Here is an 18875-nt window from a genome sequence, read left to right on the forward strand (position 1 = left end):
ACATGGCATTACTCGGCTCCCAACATCTTCCAAGCTAAAGCAGATTCTGAGCCCTAGGTCCACAATAACCTCTATGGACTGTTCTGGGACCTCCCATGCCTCAAGAAGACCAGTATATTACATCCTTCAAAGGCAAAAAGAAAGAAAGGGGTGGGGGGGGGGAGAGAGAGAGACAGAGAGAGAGAGACAGAGAGAGAGAGACAGAGAGAGAGAGGGGGGGGGGGGGAGAGAGAGAAGGAGGCCAGGTGCACTGGTTTATACCTATAATCCCAGCTACTTGGAAGACAAATGATGAAGAGGATAGAAATTCAAGGCCAGGCCCAGCAAAGGTGTTAGTGAGACACTTCTCCCCAACTCAACAAAAAAGTTGAATGAGATAACACACACCAATATTCCCAGCTTATCTGAGAGGCATAGATCCAAGTATCGTGGTCCTTCAGAGGTTTTCAGTTATAAATTTGCATACTGCTTGTTTAAAGAGAAGTAACAGGAGAAGTTAGCCAACATGGGCCTGGTTTCCATTTTACTAGAAACAAAGGGGAACTATAGTCTTAAACACCAGGCCAGGAGGACTGATCCGAAAAAGACTGACTCTGCCTACAATGCTTTGTCCTGTATCACTGTGCAAAATGGCCTCCCTACTGAAGTGGTCTTCATTTCCCAAAGACTCTCCATTTCATATATTCTCTGTGTGCCACATAGGCCACTCCTGAGGCTTGAACTCAGGGCCTGGTGCTGTCCCTGAGCTATTTGGCTCAAGGTTATTACTCTACCATTTGCATCACTTCTGGCTTCTTGTGATTAATTGGAGCTAAGAGTTTCACTGGAGTTTACTGTCCTGGCTAGCTTGGTGAGCAGTTAGCATTACATACGGATTTAAAGCCCCACACATCAGGCTCATTTCACACTTGCTTTACAGGGCTCCTCCATATTCATCTGGCTCCTTTGCCAGAATGGAAGTTCCTTGCCCACTGACTTCCCGCTGGAGCCTGGGGCCTGAAGTCACACGAGCTCCGGATGTGAGGAAGGAAGGTCTGGGCTGAACGTTGGCAGCAAAATCTAAGAGAGAAAATGGGACAGAATGGGGTTCCAAACGTTTTCTTAGAGACTTATTCTGAAGAAAAGGCCAGATTCTGAAATCAGGCTTGCACCCAAATCTCAATCCCTTTTACCTAGCTAGACGAGTGACCAGGAGCTGCTGTCATCTCCCAGAGCCTGTTTCCTACCCATTACAAAGTGTGGGGGGTGGGCGGGTGGGGGGAGCTGGGGGTAATGCCTATGAAGTGTCCGTCCCTTGGCAACTACATGATCAAAGGGTACTGACCCTTCCCAGACCTCCAAAGCTCCTTGGGTTCAAAGGGCACTGATACTGGTAAGTGAAGCCAAAGGGTGATGCTTATGGGTCCCCCAGGAACCCCAGAGGGACCCCAGCCTTGGCTTAGGTCCAGGATGAGAGGAACGAGAGCTGCAATGGGCTGAACTAGAGGCTCGGAACCTTATCTTTGAGTCCTAGAGATGGGCGAGACGGTCCCCAAATATGCTCAGCAATAGCAAGGGGGCTTGGGGACAAGGCGTTGTCACAATTCCCAGCTCAGCGTCCAGGGAGCCCAGATTCCAGGTCTCAGCGCTTGGCCAATCAGCAACCAAAGCAGCGCGTCGGCCGCGCCCACCGCGCCCAGAGCTCCACCCCCAGCCCCGCCCACGGCACGCGTCCCATGAGCCCCTCATTTGCATATGCGGTGAAAGCGGTGAAGAAACTCGACTCCCTTTGACTATTCGTAAAGGTACACACATGTAGCATGTAGTTGTGACGGCCTGAGTGCCTCAGTCATTTGGACATCCAAAAAGATGCACAACGTAGCATTCACCATAACTGTAAAAGCATTCTGCTCCTCGGCCTTATATACCCCGGGAGGCGGCAGGGCAGTCGTGCTCGCTTCGGCAGCACATATACTAAAATTGGAACGATACAGAGAAGATTAGCATGGCCCCTGCGCAAGGATGACACGCAAATTCGTGAAGCGTTCCATATTTTGAGTTGTTTCTTTGCCCCTGTGTATGTCTGATTCCTTTTTCACAGCCCTGGATTTCACCTTGAAGTAAATAGTGTTGCCAAAATGTGCCCATTTCGCATCTAAAACACACCAAGACCTGGAGTGAGGATGGAAAGGTCCTTGCCAGAAGTCTGTAGATGATCACCACCAGGTCCTTTTGTTATCTATTTGTGTTGGCTCCAGTCCTGGGGCTTGAACGCGTGGCTGGGGTTCTTCCTGTTAGCTTTTTGACTCAACGTTAGAATTCTGCCACTTGAGCCACAGCTCCACTTGCAGCTTTTGGTTGTTAACTGGAGATGAACACGCCTCATGAACTTTTCTACCCGTGCTGGATTCCATCTGTGGCCTTCAATTCTCAGCCTCTTGAGTAGCTAAGATTACAAGCATGAGCCAGGAGCGCCTGTCTCATTCCATTCTTTTTAATAATAATAATAACACTATTGCCCTCTATTCAGGGCCCATCATGTGTCCTTGAGGACAGATGATTGTAATACTATAAAGTCTCACCCTGAGGTATCCTTGTCACCCTCTCTATGGAGACACAGATAGACATACAGCAACCAGGAGGAGGCAGTGTGGTAACATTAGCAGGAGTCCTTTGCAGGCACTGAGCCTAAAAACACAAGAACCACAGGGTGGCAGTGTCTCATGCCTGTGATCCTAGCTACATTTCCTAGTACTTTACCCAAGCCCTTTAAATTGGGGTCAGCGCATTTCAGACTCTGGAGGAGCTAGGATTACAGAGACATGAACTGCAACTGTTGGGCTTGGGACCCATTTTTGTTCTTTGGGCTCGTGGCTTTTCTCCACATATAGAATTAGACAATTTCTGCTGATTGATTTTCCTTTCTCTTCCCCAACATGCCTAATTGTTTGCTGGCTACTTGGGAAGGAGGTTGCATGCGGACCTGCCTAAGTGCTCTGAAAGAACTGCATTCTCTTTGACATGACCAGTTTAGGGGGCCAGAATGAGGAAAGACAATTCTCCAAAGACCTGGCTGACTTTCTTGGCAGAGGACTAGGGTAAATCCCCTGACTCTTTGGACACAGGTTGACAGTTATGATCTTATTAAGCACAGGTAATATTAGCACTTATTAGCTAGGAGCAGATCCCCGGGCTCTCCTTTTACTAACTCAGTCATGCACAAAACAGTTTGGAGCCAGGGGAATATGAGGCCAGATTAGCATAGGGCAAGTATTCCAATCAACTCCAACCTCTTGAAAGTTCCCTTTAAAACCATGTGGACATCAGGCACCAGAAGACACCCCCCACCCCCCCCCCCCCAGTGTTCCTGAAAGTACACCTTCCACAGTAGTCTTAAAGTTCACAACAAAGAATTTGAAGTTCTTCCATCCATAGTATACTTATTACCAACAGTAGAATTGGAATAAGTTCCATGAGAGCCTGCTGAAAGTGTTTCTTCTCAAGCATGGGATCAGAATTTCAAATCATTCCCAGAGATCAAGTTGGGTATTGTTAATATATGCTGCTTGAATAAATATTGTACTGTGAAAACACCATGAGTCAGAAAACAATGGGTGATAACATTATCCTTTCTTGTTTGAGCTCTTCCTGTGAAGAGGAATGCTTGAGAGTAAAGGGTACCAGTATGCTCTAGGCACCAGTGAGTGGCTCATGCTTATAATCTATTGGGGAGGCTGAAATCTGAGGATAGAGAGTCCAAGTTCTCCTGAGAACAGAAAAGTCTGTGAGACTCTGATCTCCAATAAACCAGAAAAAAAAAAAAAGCCAGAAAAAGCTAAGCAAGACCTCTAGGCCCTGAATTAAAGCCCCAGTACAAACATACATAACTATATACATGTATACATACATGCATACATACACACAGGCATGCATGTTTAATACATACATACATATGTACATATATACACACACAAACAAGTAAACTTATACAACCATGATTGCTTCCTCACAACTCAAGCAGGGAATTTGTGGCAAATGGATTATCTGAAAATTCTTTCAGATAACATTTGGAAAATTCAAATTTACTGAATTAAAAAAAAAAAAAGTCCTGCCAGCCTGGGTGACTCACACCTGTAATCCTAGCTACTCAGGAGGCTGAGATCTGAGGATCACGGTTCAAAGCCAGCCAGGGCAATCCAAAGCCATGAGATTCTTATTTCCAACTAACCACCAGAAAACCGGAAGTGGCACTGAGGCTTAAGGGGTAGGGCAGTAACTTTGAGCTAAAGAGCTCAGGGACAGTGCCCAGGCCCAGACTTCAAGTCCCACAACTGAAAACAAAACAAAACAAAACAAAACACCAAAACAGTCCTATAAAGTAGGTACTATAATTTCCTTTGTGTTATAATGAAGCTGAAGCACAGAGCATCAGCAATTTTGCTCAGTATCACACACAGAATTTGCACTCTTTTGTTGTTTATGCCAGTCCTGGGTCTTGAAGTCAAGGCCTATGTGTTGTCCCTTATCTTTTTCACTCAAGATTGGTGTTCTACCATTTGAGCAAATTGAAACGAATTGATAGCAATTGGAGATGAGAGTCTTACAGAGTTTCCTGCCCGGACTGGCTTCAAACCTCCATCCTCAGATCTCAGCCTCCTGAGTAGCTAGGGTTATAGGCATAACTAAGCACTGGACTTAGTTATCATGTGCCCTCTGCAGGGAGAAGGATGAGGCTGTTCAGAACCGGTGGAAAGAGCATGTAGTTCCAAATCTACTTCTGTTGTATTCTAAATTCAAGGAAGAAGTTGTATTTCCACCGAGGATCAAGGCTGCATTTAACAGTGCAAGAGCTGGGAACAGGCATGTGTGTGGCCAGAGAGGCCTTGCAAAATTTGAAGAACTTAACAGATCCTCCTCTGGTTTAGGACCCAGTTGGAATAAGAAGAAATTTTCCTGTTCTAGATTGACAGTAACATGACACCTACCCCCTAAAACTAATCCTACTCATGATCTGTCTAAGCAGTAATCTTGTGTTTAATTAACCTTATGCAAATGAGCCTAATTGTTTTGAGTGGCTGTTGTCCAGAAGCACCTTGTGATTTCTCCTCTCAGATTTTCCCATGTGCCAGATGGACCACCAAATTGCATTTTTTTTTCCCCATTTGGACATTAATGGTGTGCCTTTGTGTCAGAGATCACAGGAAAGACCAAGAAGAGATCAGCATCGCAGAGTTCATACTTCCCGGCTTATAACAATGGGCCTATATAACCAAGAATAAGAAAGCAAGGCAAGATCTCCAGGCCTGAAGGTTCTTCGAGGTTCGTTTTCCCACGTTACCCCCATTGGCAGAGGAAATGGGGGTGAGATGCCATTTGCTAGTTTTTTCCCAGAGAATGCAAAATGGTCCCAGGTGTCTCCAAGTTTGCTCAGTATCTCTGGGTTTGCTGGATAGTTGGGGACAGAGACCATCTGTATCATACCACTATGAAAGGGATGCTGAATCTTCTGGGGAAAGGGCAGTGGAAAGCAGAAACGATGTGTTCACGGATCTTTTACCTCCAGACCTTGTAGTGTAGAGCTTGACCTCTTGTAGGCTCCTCTGGGAAAAGGAATCACAAACTAAACACGCTGAGACCATACCACCACCATTATTATTACCTTTCAAGTTTTCAAGGGCCCCAGGTTCAGCTTCTGTGATGGGCTGGAGTTTCAGTTCGGGTTGACTGTAATATCTAAAATTTGTCACAAGGTGGCAACGTTGTGGCGAGAAATAGACTTAAAATCTGGTGTGTGTGTGTGTGTGTGTGTGTGTGTGTGTGTGTGTGTTTAAACATATTTTCCCTATTAATGTTTCATTTAACTTAATTAGAATCTGGTAAACTAATTAAAGTAGCTACGAGCCCCACAATCAGCAATAATTCGCATAATTATTGATAATTACATCCATACCAATCATTTGGTTATTAACATTTTGGGGAGAATAAACCACTTTTGAAGGGACTAAGAACCCAGGAGGGTTTCGTTTTGTTTTTCGGGTTTTTTTCAGCTGCACTTTCTGGGTTGGATCGTTTACAACCCCCTCTCCCTCACAATCCACAGCCCCATGAGGTGCCTCCTCTGGCTGGCCACTGCGACTTGCTGCTTTTCTCTGTCTGGGGACAATTTGGGCAAGATTATCTTCTGGTCCGGAACTTCTTACTGGGTGCTATCTGCTGTGCCCTCTTTAGAGAAGCAAAGTGTGGCGCTTAAGGTGCGGGAATGCTTGGGGAAAGGACTTAAAATCTTCCAACACCCTAAAGGCTGGACCTTTCCCCAGCTCTCCTGGTTCCAGGGCGCAAGGCCCTTCCTCTCCAGCCCCTCACCTGGGCAGGGAGCCGGGCCACTCCCTGGGGGACCCCACAGGGAGAGAGAACGGAAGGGTGCCCTCTGCCAACCTCATTTCTCTTGGAACATTCTGGGCTTTGAAGGTCCAGAGGGTACTTGAGGGATGGTCTCCTGCCTCCACTGTGGTCCGATCTCCCAGGGAGCACCCCTGCCTGCTGCCCGGGTGTCAGCCCACTTACAGAACCTGGAAATGCAGGGCCGGGGTGGTAGGGGCAGCCGGAGCAGGGGAGTGGCCCCAGGACCTTTACCAAGCAGATGAGGAAATTCAACCAAGGCTCCCGATACAGTGCTCCTTTCCACACTTTACTCACCAGGTGCAGTAAGAAACGGAGAAGCCCCAAGGCCTAGGACAAGGGGAGGCCCCTCCAGCTGCAATATAGCCTGGTTTAGCCTCCATCCTCAGGTTCTTCCACAACCTCAACCCCACTTGAACGCAGATGGAACGTGCAAGTCTTTTCTGGACTCTTTTAGGGGTCCATGGAGGACATCTACGCACAAACTCCAGGTCTCTTCCAAATTCCTAGGGGACCGACTTCATATCCACCCCCCCCACTCTATCCACTGCGCCCAGGGGAGCCAGTTCCACTGAACCTAAATTGCCAGCAGACCTTCCAGAGAAGCTTCCAGTCCCTGACTGTACCAGAAGTGGCCTTCTCCCTCTCGGAAATGGGCCCAAAAAGAAGAGTGGGTTTCTCCTAGCTAGGGCCAAATAGTCCCCGTCCCCAGCCTGGACGCAGGGGGGGGGTCCTAACTGGGGGAAGGAGTGGCCTGGAGGGGAAAACTGGGTGTGACTGGGCGCTTGGGAGAAACGTTGCAGGTTTGGCTTGGGTGGGGGATGATAGCGCTCCAGCCCCCAGAATCCAAGGCCTGGATTCCACATCTCAGTTCATCACTGCTGTCTACCTTTGTGGTCATGATTCCAGAACCCCCGGGGCAGTTCCTATGCTGCGCCTGTGCTACAGTCTTGCCCTCGGCTCCTGCCTGACCTCTTTCCCCGACCTCTCATCCCATCCTCCATTCCCACACCTCTGCAGCCCCAGGAAACAACAGAATTTTTTTTAATTGTTCTTATTAAAAAACAAAAGTCACGGATACAAGATGATCTTTCTAAGTAGGCTCAAAGTGGTCACCTTCTTGTGAGTCAGTTGTTGCCCTTTTAAAGTGCTGTCAAATAGTGAGGTTACAATAAAATCATTATCAAAAAGCAAAAACAAACAAACAATCCAAAGTGGGGAAATGCTCAGTAGGACTGGAGAGAAATCCAGGAGAATACGAAATCATTTACAGCATAAATAAATAGAGTGAACGTTCATACTAAACCAAGAGACTCACAGTACATTATATCCATTGCACATAGCCACTTTGTCTTTAGGAACAAGTTTCAGACGTGGACGCACGCGCCCAGCAAAGTTGCTAGTTGTCTTCACAATACCCGGCCACGGCAGAACCCCCCAGCAGGTGGTAGGGGGACAGTCTCCCCTCCCCTTTCTTTCTTTACCCTACCCCCATCCTTTAGGTCCAGTTAACCTCCTGAGGTCCGGGGCTCAGAATGTCAATGGAGGGGCCAGGCCGTCATTTACACTGGGAGATCAGTGGGCCCAGGAGGGGGCAGGCGAGACCTAGGAGGACACTCGGCGGGCTGCAGTATTTACATCAGTGGGGTTCCAATGGCTTGTTCCTCGCTCAAGTCCGCTGGGGCAGCGGGTATTTACAAGGAGCAGCATGGCTTGAAGGCTCTTGGGTGTGGCCAGGCCGGCCTAGGGCATCAGTGGGGGTTTGAAGGAGCAGTTGCCGGTGCAGTGGCGAGGTGTCAGCATCTTGCAGGAGAAGTGGTGCAGGGCATCGTGGGCTTCTGGGGAGAGAGTCAAATGCACCCTGTTAGCCATCACCCTGTGCCTCAAGTGAACCCCTAAATTCGCTAGCTCCCTTCCTAGACTTCCCTCCACCAACTGGACGCAAAGAGAGATTCCCTGGTAATTCAGAACCACTGCTCTGGTTCAACAGCCTCATTCGACAGAAGAGGAAACTGAGGCACAAAGACTAAAGGATCAATTTGCTGAACATCTACGGATCACAAGGCAGACTTTTCACAAGCCCAGCAATCAAGGGGCTCTTTTCCCCTACACTGTCGTTGCAGAAAAATAAAAATCTCCTCACAATCAGTTCTCACTTCTCTCTCCTCTGTTTCTGGTCCAAGTAAACCCTGGTTTCTACACATACACACACACACACACACACACACACACACACACACACACCCCAATACCACTGTCCATTCATAAATTCAATCGCACAGCCAACCCAGGGTACACATCCTGTCTTGTTTCCTGTTTCCTTACCTTTTAGTTTCTGCTGGATGGCATAGCGCGCCTTACGCTCTTGGTCCAGTTCATTGCACAAGGTATCTGGAAAACATGGAGGAAATATATCACTGGCTGGCCCTCAAAAGTAGCTGGGGTCACCACCAGGCTACTTTGTCTCTCCTACCTATCCGTCCCCACCACACCCATCTCACATCCCCACCCCCACCCCTGCACAGACCCAAGCCAAGCAGGAAAAAAAAAAGTACTGCAGAGAGAGACTGGGAGGGGGTGGGGTACCAATGTGCCAAACTGCCGCCTGGCAGAGGAAGGAAATGGCCTGAGATGGCGCTTAAAGGCAGACGGATCTAACCAAAATTAAAGCAAACTTAGGCATTACTTCCCAGGTAATTTTACGCCTCGATTTTTAATTTAGAAACCATGGAAATTGCCGTGATAAGAAGTTCAATCACTCCATGTAATGATGCCTGCAAGCCGTTTGCTGGGCTCGCTTGCCATTCGGAGGCTAATCAGAGTATACAAAGGATATTAAATAAAAAAAATAATTGTTAAATTACCTTCCATTTAAATCTAAATGACTGAGCTAACACTGAGGCTCCCGCCAGAGGAGAAGCAGTTATGGCGGCATCCACCTCACCTGATTCTCGTCTTACCTCTGACGATTTGCAGCTGTTGCACCATTTCTTCTCGATAAGCCAATTCCCTCTTCATTTGATCCTGAAAATTATCTGCGCAAATTGATTAAGTGAGCGCTGAAACACACAGCTTCCTCTCCCGCTCCTCTCCTCCACAGACTCCTGCCCTCGCCCCTAGCTCTCCCCCACCCAGTCCTTAGCCGAGCTAGAAAACACTGGAGAGAGGAGTTTGGGGTTCCCTCTGAGTATCTGGTAGAAGCCATCAGCACCCTGAATGTCCCCAAAGCAGTTCCTCTCAAGGGCAGAGATGAGGATGGGAGGAGGCATGGAAGTACCTTTGAGACTTTGGAATTCTCGCTCCAGCTTCTTGCGGAGCTCCACTTGCTCTAAGAGCAATTTTTGCAGTTCCTCTGTAGAAGCGGGAGAGAATGGGAGGTAAAAGGAGGCTGGGGATAACCCAGGGGCCTATTATTGTACAACAGAAGTTCCGCCCCAGTCGCTGTGGCTGGGACAGCCCTTCAGTTCTCTGACTTCCACTTGCCTGCAAAGGATTTAACCAAACACATGGGGCTAGAGGGCAAGATTTCCCAGAGAATCCGAGCAGGCAGGTCTAACCCACTTAGGATTTCTGGGCCCTTGGTTTAGGAAACAATCATTTTGAAATCTGCTTTAAAGTTATTCTTAACTCCCTAACTTTTGAAGAAGGTCCACAAACAGCCTGATTTTCCCACTTCCAATGGAAAAATATGGTCAAAATCATGGACAGCTTTCTCAAAGGAATAGACAGATTTAACAAGTCGCCTACAATTACGGTGGCTCAAGCATGACCCCCCCCCAACAAAGTCCGTGCTGAAAACTCATAAAACACCAGTGATTTTCAGAGGAGTGGGATAGGCTGCAAGATTTGTTCCTTGACAAACTGGGTGACTGCTACCCACTTTCTTCTCCCACCAATTTCCATGGGGCCATTGGTTAATTTCTTCCTCCCCATAAAGAGGTGCCTCTGAAACAGAGTTCAAAATTCCCTTCTTGCTGGGCTCCAGTGGCTCATGCCTGTAATCCTGCTACTGGGAAGCTGAGATCTGAGCACCCAGATTTCTCAGAAAAGTCCCCAGGACTCTCTAACTAACCAGCAAAAAGCCAGAAGCGGAGGTGTGGTCAAGTGGTAGAGCTCAGGGACGGAGCCCAGGACTAACTCAGGAGGGAGGGGGAAGGAGAGAGAGGGAGAGGAAGAGGGAGGGAGAAGGAAGGAGGGAGAGAGGGAGGGAGCGAGGGGGAGAGAGGGAGAGGGGGGGGCGAGAGAGCGAGCATAGGGTAGGGAGTTCCATTCTGTAAAGGAGCCCCAGACTTTGACCCTTAATGCATCAATAGCTATGTATTAATTCCAGAGATTAAATTGCTTGCAACTTCTCCTCAAATCCTTAAAATAAGAGCTTCATTGAGGCTCCCTCTTCAGAAAAACAAGTCTGTCTTCCACGGAGTTTAGAACACCTAGATCATTACTCATTACTCATTTTTCTCACTCAAAACAGACTTAGGCCTTGGGAACACAAATTTCCAATAAACTTCAAACCTGCAGCTCCCATCCACACGCATATGAGCCAGGATGTGTGCAAAGCCTTATCCTTTCAGTTCAATGAATTAAAAATGGATCCTCCTCCCAGACATAAAGTCTTCCCCCCACACACACCCACTACAGGAATCTACACGAAGGACCTGTCATCCTCAAACGCAACGTACCCTCGTTTTACAGGTTTAACCTCACCTCTTGCCAGGTTTTCAATATCTTTCTCCACCAGCTGAGTTCCAGTGACATCCAAGGCGAGCCCATCATCACCTGGGATACAAGAGCAGTTGAGAGGGTTTCTGTTCTGAGAGACCTTCAGAGGAGGAGAGGCAAGCTTCCTAGAAACTACCTACAGGACAGACTCCATTTTCTATAGTCCTCCCCGTAATTTCTTTTCTTTTTTTGGGGGGGGGGGTTCATGGGGCTTGAACTCTGGCCTGGGCGCTGTCCCTGAGCTCTTCAGCTTAAGGCTACCACCCTACCCTTAGCCACAGCCCCACTTCCCGTTTTCTAGTGATTAATTGGAGACTCACTGCTTTGTATTGCCCTGGCTGGCTTTGAACCATGATCCTCAGATCTCAGCCTCCTGAGTAGCTAGGGTGACAGGTGTGAGCCACTACGCTTGGCCTCCCCCATATTTTCTTATTAGCATCAATTAGTTGTACAAAGGGATTTCATTTTAACATGGCAGTATATAAATCCAGTGAACCTAATCAGACTCTCCCTCCCTCCTTCTCAAACCAGACTCAACAAGCATCATTGTTCCAGTTTTGTAAATGTCTACAAAGTGTTGTGTATTTACCCAGTCTATTTGCCTTCCACCACACTCTGGACAAGACCTGTTTTGCATTCCAGTCATTTTTTAAGTATATGCTTAGGGAGACAAGAAAACCTGTACCATCCACCCTCCAAGTTATTAAGGCAGGGGACAGGACTGTGTAATCCATGAAGATGTGTTCCCGTGGGACAGGAAGTGCCCTTTGACTATTTTAAGTTTTGTTTTGGTTTTGCCAGTCCAGCCCTGGGTACTGTCTCCTCCTTTTAGCTCAAGGCTTACACGCTACTACTTGAGCTACAATACCACTTGTGGGCTTTTTGTTTGTTTTTCTGTGATTAATTGGAGCTAAGAGTCTTGTGGACTTTTTTGCTCCCACTGACTTGGAATTAGGATCCTCAAATCTCAGATCTCATCCTCAGAAGTAGCCAGGATTACAGACATGAGCCGCCAGTGCCTGGCACCTTTTACTTTAATTTTTTTTTGTATGACCCTACCCTTACCAAGATAAAGCCCCAAAGCCACCAAGGAGGTAGCAATTGCCTAAAGCCCGGGAATATTTATTTAAATATCAACTCAAGCAGGGAGATAATTGTTTGCAAGTCTGTGTGGAGATCTGAGAAACCTGGGTCTCCAGCAGCAGCCTGGGGGGGGGGGCAGAGGGAGGTGGGGATAAGGGAGGCTCACCTCGATCTGTATTTGTGGGGCTTGGCTGGGAGACACTCCTTTGGTCTGAATAGGATTTCCTCGTTTCCAAATCGTCGGTGTGATTGTCTTCCTTATCTGGTTCTTCAAGGCAATAAACCGAATTTCAAGGAGTGGCAAAGAAACCATGACACCCCCCCCAACACACACACACACACACACACTCACACACACTCACACACACACACACACACACTCACACACACACACACACACTCACACACACACACACACACACACACACACAGCTTCCGCAGTTAGGGAGCCCTGGTCCTAATTAGAAATGTGGTGGCCGCCTCTGGTTTCCTGAGGCTTTGGGTCGGGGTCCCCCCACCTCCCCAGACACACACATCCCCTCGTGCACGGTCTGCTCCTTTCCCAGCTTGGTCCTCACCCCACCCCCGTCCCAGCCCCTCGGAAAAGAGCTTGGAAAGCAGCCGAGGAGCCCACCAGGGACCAACGACCTACATCGCGCGCAGTTACTAGGGCACCGCTAGCACGCGGGCCGCTAGCTGTCCGGCGACTCCCGCAGACCTCCCGGCAGGCCGTGACCTTCAGGTCTCAGGGGTGCCGAGGGAGCGAGGGAGCCTTGTCGGGGTAGGTCAAGGTGGCATGGGGGGGCCTGGATTTCTGAGACCCCAGGCTCCTCTCCTAGCCAGCTGATCCCCCCGAGTTTGGGACGCGGCTCCGCCGGCGATCGCGCGCTCCGCTCCCCGAGCGGGCATCCACGCGCCCTGGTGCTCCACCCAGACCGGAATGGTCGCGGGGGACCCGAGGCCCAGCACGCGCCGAATGAGAGGACTGGGAGAGGGGGCCGGCCTGGATTGTTCCGAGGTGGTTCGTTAAGAGGGGTGCGGGGACGTGGGTGCCGGCGTGGGGAGAGCGGGGCTGGAACCGTCTGAAGTAACCAAACCGTGGGAGCTGCGAGTTGGCGCTTAGCATGGTTTTTATTCCAGTATTCGCTCTCTCGTTCTCTCCCTCCCCCCGCCCCCTCCTTCCTTCCTTCCTCGGCCCTCCGCCTGCAGTTCCCCGGGTGACGGAGGCCGCGGGCCTCGGCGGGCAGGCGTTACCGTGGGCCTCGGGGGTGCAGAGATAGGCGGCCGCGGGGCCCAGCGCCGCCGTCGCGCTCTTCACCAGCTCGTCCCTCTCGGGCGCGAACACCTGCAGCGGCCAAGAAACGACAGGCAATGGGGGGGGGGGGGTCGGTGTCTCCCCGAAGCCGGGCAGGGCCGCGGGGCTGGCCGAGGACCGCAGGGCAGCGGTGACGCACGCGCCCTCGCCCCCTCCGAATCCGAATCCAGGTCGGGGGGGTAAGGATGAGTTCACACCCCGGAGCAAAGGACTCCACGCGCACAAAGCGGCTCCGGCTGGGGTCGGCCGCCCCCACGGTGCGCTCGAGCCTCATTTCCACCGCCCCCATCCTCCCCACACGCCCCACTGCCAGCGCCCTGTTCAGGCAGGGAGGACCCCTTTCTCAACAGGGTAACGATGGGGGGACGGTTGGTGAGGCGAATGGAAAGAAATGTACAGGGGTGCGCATCCAATTCCGAGATGGATGATTCTGGCAAAGCCCAGTCCTGGCAGTCTGAGAATCAACACCCCACACCCCACACTCCACCCCACACCCCACCCCACACCCCACCCCACCCCACACCCCAAACGCCACCCCACACCCCACCCCACACCCCACACCCCACACCCCGGGGTTGGGACACAGCTTCCCAGCTCAAGGCCAGAGTTTGGGGAGACCCTCAAAGCTGCCAGGTGTTGTGGATGAGGCTCTCCGGGACCCCCAGAGTTGGGGGACCGGCTGCTTTATAGTCCCGGGCACACTCCCGGCCTGGCCTGGTGACCACTTTTCTCTGGTTCGGGGTCTCCTTTCTCTCCTCTATTCCTCTATTCTGTCTCTCTGTCTCTCTGTCTCTGTCTCTGTCTCTCTGTCTCTGTCTCTGTCTCTCTATCTGTCTCTCTGTCTCTCTCTCTCTGTCTCTGTCTCTGTCTCTGTCTCTGTCTCTGTCTCTCTCTCTGTCTCTCTCTCTCTCTCTCTCTCTCTGTGTCTCTCTCTCTCTCTCTGTCTCTCTCTCTCTCTCTCTCCCCCCCCCCACCCCCTTCAGACCCCTTTTATTTCTTTCTGCTTTTCTGGGACTTGTCAGCCTGCTCCTCTCCACTCTCCCATCAGCAAAAACAAAGCCCACGTCCCCCCTCCCGCTGACCCCCTTTCCCTCCCCACCTTTGGAAGCCCTCAGCTTGGGGAGGGGGGTCCCCTCGAGCCCACCCACACTCTCGAGGTGAGGCCTGCGGCTAGGCCCGGGGTCCCCTCGCCTGCCCTCGATGTGTCTGTGGATGGGCAGGCGGCCCTGACGGGACGGGCAGCGGGCTCACCTTGGCCGTCGTGGGGCCTCCCAGAGACCCACAGGGCTCCCGCAGCTCGTAGCCGCCGCCCGGCGGGCTCCTCTCGGGTCTCCGCACCGCGTCGTCCGCCGCCAAGTCCCCAAACGCAGCCCCATCGGAGACGGAGGGGCCGAGGCGGCGCCGGGGACGGGGGCTTCCGCCGTCGGGAGAGTCCGTGGGCCCCTCTGCGCCCGAGGAGGTGACAGATGGGGGCCCGACCCGCTGGTCGCTGTCTGGGCCGCCGCCTCCGCTGGGCGCGCTCGGCTCGGTCTCCTCCTGGGCGCTTTCATCCTCGGGGAAGCGGTTGGACTCCACGTCCACCTCGGGCTCATCCGCAGTGTCCACGTCGGGGGAGGCCGAATGGTAGCTGGAGCTGCCCTCGCTCAGAAAGTCCGGGCTCACGTAGCCGCCGCCGCCGCCGGTGGCCGTGCCGGGCCCGGGCCCGCGAGCAGGCCCCGCGCCGTACGCCTCGCGCGCGCTGCCGTACAGCTTGGCGATGCTCTCCGCGTCCTTGACCACGGGGCGGAAGGCGGACACGTAGGAGGCTTTGCGCGCGGGGGGCGGCGGCGGCGGCGGGGGCAGGGGGCCCAGCGGGGGCGGCAGCGCCTCCTCCGCGCCGTCCTCGTCCAGGGGCCCCCGCGACACCGCGCTGGCGCAGCGCTCCTCCGCGCCCAGGCCGCCCTCCTTGGCGGGTTCGCCACCGTCCAGGGACTCCGGACCAGCACCGCCCGCCGCGGCCGCGGCCGCCGCCGCCGCCGCCGCCACCGCGGCCGCCACGGCCTTGGCTTGGCTCTGCGCCGCCGGGTAGGGCGGCACGGGGAGGCTGCCCGCGGCCGGCCAGAACATGGGGAACGTCGGGTACACCGTGGCGGCGGCCGCGGCGGCGGCTACGGCCGCTGCATCCTTGGCTGCCCCGGAGGGTGGATGGCCCCAGAACATGGCACCGCCACCCGGACCCGCCCCGGGCCCCGGGGCCAAGTGGCCGGCGCCCGGGCCGCCCGCACCCGTGCCGGAGCCCGCGCCGCCGCCGCTGCCAGCGCTCGGGCCGCCCTTGGGCTCTCCCGCGCCCAGGACTGGATCGTCCTTTTTGGGACAGAGGCCGAAGGCCGTGGGGAAGCCGTAGGGATGCGGGAAGAGCGGCGGCGGCAGCTTCTGCAAGAGGCCAAAGCCTTTGCTGGGCACCGGGATCACCGGGTAGCTGCGCACCCCCGCGCCGCCGCCCGGCCCTCCGGGGCCCGTGGGCCCCGTGGCCGCCGCCGCCAGGCCCAGGCCGCGCTGCGGGTGGGGCGGAGGCGGCCCCGGAGGCCCGGCCGCCTCGTCGTCGCCGCCGCAGCGCAGGTTCTTGTGGGGCGGGGGGCCCGGGGCCAGGTCTGCGCCGCAGCCCGGCCCGCCGCCGCCGCCGCCGCCGCCAGCGCCACCCTTCCCGGGCGCCCCCGAGCCGCCATTAGCGCTGCTTCCTTGCAAGGAGAAAGTCCGCTTTCGCGTGCCGCCGTTAAACATGGCCTTGACGTCCTCCCACGCGTGGCTCAGCTCGTCCGTGGCCGACTTGTCACTGAGTTTGAGGTGCCGGCGCCACGAGTTGAAGTTGGCGGCGTCGGGCTGCGTGTACTTGGCGTCGGGGGTGCGGTGCGAGTGGAAGATGAACTTGTTCGGGGAGAAGTACATGCTGCAGTAGCCGCACTTGATGCACTTGGCCCGCGAGCTGTTGTAGCGCGCGGGGATGAAGCTGCCACGCGAGCCCCACGCGCACTCGTGCACCACATCGAAGGCGAAGTTCTCGGGCAGCTTGGGGGGCTTGTGCTCCCCCAGGAACGACTTGCACAAGCGTTCCGCCTCGCGCTTGGTGATCATGCCGCAGCGGCGCGACGAGATGGGCATGGCCCCGGCCCGGCGCAGGATCTCCAGCTGCACCGGCGTGCACTGCACGCACGTGATGCCCAGGGCCACGCGCCGGTTGTGGATCTCATTGTAGCTGTAGTTCTTGAGGAGGGTGTTGGAGATCTGCGCCAGGCACAGGCGCTCCTGGCCGTCGATGACCAGCGACACGATGGGCACCCCGTACAGAGACGTCTCGCCCACTTGGTTGGGCTTGAGGGCGCTAGAGCCCGAGTAGGGCTGCAGTTCCTGTTTGGAGTTGGGAGACGCGCCGTCCTCGAGTCCCGGCCCCAGCGGAGTGGTCAGAGCCTCCATGCCGCCGCTCCTGCCCAACAGAGAAAGCAGACAGCAGATGAGCCATTTTCAGTGTTCGCCCCACACACAGCGGGACGCGCCCGGGACACCGGACGGGGCGGGGGGGGGGGGAGAGTAACCACACACACACCCCAGTCCACCCTGGACGGGAATCCTCAGGTTTTTTGCACTGGCATTGACACACACACACACACACACACACACAAAAGGGGGCTTAGGAGAGAAGTTGGGGTGTGGGGGGGATACGGGAGATCTCGGGGAGATGATCCAGCTTCCAGGAACCGTGGGGAAAAAGTGCGACCCAGAGACGGGGAGTGACTTGCCCAGGGCCACACAGTAATGCCATGGCTGGCTGTCCCGCGGGGACGCAGGCTGAGCGCGCCTTCAAGCACCCTCTCAAGTCTTTGCAGCCTGCCTGGTCCTGAAGCCCAGACTTTGGGGACCCCGCGGCCCCTCGGCTCAGGAGCGCACACACGCGGGCGGACGGGGCGGGGGGGGGGGGGCGTTGCGAGAAGGGGTGGGAGGCGAAGGAGGGGTGGTCACTGCTTCCCTCCAGACTGGGGGGGGGGTGAGGGGAGCGGGAAGGAGGAGGGGGGACCTGGGGCCCTCCCCGGCAGTGGAGAGGCGGAGGTCACCGCTGTTCCCGTGCTGAACTGCCACCCTCTCCAAAGCGCGTCATCTGAGCCCAGACCCAGGGTGGCCCTGACTGCACAGCTCCTGGAGACAACAGTGAGGGTTTCCACAAACCCCCGGCTTTTCTTCTCATGCCTGGCGAACGTGAGTTCCTTGAGCAGCTTGATCGGGGCTCGATAGACAGTTTTCTTTCCAGCCCTCAGTGGTGCCAGGCTTGTGTGGTTGCTCACCATGTTTTTCTGCATTCCAGCTGGTTTCCATGTGGGTCAGGCACTTGGGACAGAGTGAATCCCAAGGAAGTTTCCCTGGAGCCGCTTCGTTCCGTTTCCAGTTGCCCACTCCCTGCGCTTCCCTCTCAGGACAGCTAGCAGGGGCCCTGGGCTTCTTACTAGGGGCATGGGTGGGGAATTCTCCTCTCTGAGTAAACCTCATCCCCTACTGCCCAGGGCTAGCTGGAACCCCTGTGAGCCCTGGAACTCCCTACATAGCTTTGGCCACAAAAGTTGCTCTTGGCCCGGAATGGAGGTCGCTGGGCCCACAGATCGAGGGGGACCAGGAAAATGATATTTAGGGCCTTCGAAAAAAAGGTCTTCCGGCTCAGCCACGTGTCCTCAGCAGGCAAGGCTCCAACAGGGTCTACGGTTGCAGGTGTCCCAGCTGCCCTCAGCAGCGCAATCCGGAGGGTGCCGGCCCTAAACCAGGCTGGAAAGGCAAACCTGGTTTGAGATGGCTTCAGCCCGACTGGAAGTCTCCGTTCCGACGCCTTCAACGAAGAACCTGGCATCCACCATCTGTTTGTCTCTCTCCTTCCTTATCTATTTGTTTAGGTGCTCCTGGTATCTATCCCTGAGCTGTCTCAGCTAGCCCACTCCCCCCTCCCCAAATCTGTTCAGTACCATCTCCTACTATCAAGCTATCCATGATCGGTCTCATCTTTTGCGATCTTTCAATCCAGCTAAAACAAGTGACCCTCCCTTCACATTGAGGTGCCCTGTCACATTTGGAGGCGGCCAAGAAAAAAAAAAATCGTCCTAAACTCCCTGGCTCAGGGTCAAGCAGACACGCAGGGAGGGCTTTCAGGCAAGCTGCCGGGGTGACTGGGGTGGGGGGGGGCACAGCACTGGGAAATGACGACGGTGGCTTCTTGGTTTCCCGAAATAGGCAAATGTGCCGGGGCCCGCATACAGTGAAGAGAGCACCCCGAGCCACGCGCGCCCTTCCCAAGCCGGGAGTCCCGGGGTCGCCGAGAGCTTTCCCCTGGTTAATGAAGGCAGTCTCCGGACCCTGGAGCTAG

General features: G+C 54.0%; 1 protein-coding gene and 1 non-coding gene across 3 annotated transcripts; one reads left to right on the forward strand and one right to left on the reverse strand.

The window, feature by feature from the left end:
- Nucleotides 1-1929: 1929 nt before the first annotated feature.
- LOC150046306 (U6 spliceosomal RNA) lies at nucleotides 1930-2036 on the forward strand. Its single transcript, XR_016532640.1, has one exon. It is a non-coding gene; the product is annotated as a U6 spliceosomal RNA (small nuclear RNA).
- Nucleotides 2037-7476: 5440 nt separating this feature from the next.
- Nucleotides 7477-17294, reverse strand: Skor1 (SKI family transcriptional corepressor 1). 2 transcript variants are annotated; one of them, XM_090357731.1, is made up of 9 exons: nucleotides 17272-17294; nucleotides 14750-16958; nucleotides 13438-13528; nucleotides 12350-12451; nucleotides 11086-11157; nucleotides 9656-9730; nucleotides 9339-9413; nucleotides 8704-8769; nucleotides 7477-8213 (listed from the first exon to the last, which is right to left on the reverse strand). In XM_090357731.1, exons 1-9 carry the CDS (start codon nucleotides 17292-17294, stop codon nucleotides 8122-8124), a joined length of 2805 nt encoding a protein of 934 aa, XP_090213857.1. In that variant the 3' UTR covers nucleotides 7477-8121. The 2 variants fall into 2 exon arrangements, with proteins under 2 accessions (XP_090213857.1, XP_090213856.1); XM_090357730.1 differs by having other exon boundaries at nucleotides 7477-8216.
- Nucleotides 17295-18875: the final 1581 nt, after the last annotated feature.

This window comes from Megascapheus bottae, chromosome 25 (assembly GCF_031878675.1).
Source record: "Megascapheus bottae isolate mThoBot1 chromosome 25, mThoBot2.hap1, whole genome shotgun sequence".
Lineage (NCBI taxonomy): Eukaryota > Metazoa > Chordata > Mammalia > Rodentia > Geomyidae > Megascapheus > Megascapheus bottae.

Coding starts and splice junctions, on each gene's coding strand:
- Skor1 (XM_090357730.1), bottom strand. CDS start 17,294: ATGGCATTACTGTGTGGCCCTGG. Junction 11,158..12,349: donor CCCCACAAATACAGATCGAG/GTGAGCCTCCCT, acceptor CTTGTATCCCAG/GTGATGATGGGCTCGCCTTG. Junction 8,770..9,338: donor ACAGCTGCAAATCGTCAGAG/GTAAGACGAGAA, acceptor CATGTTTTCCAG/ATACCTTGTGCAATGAACTG.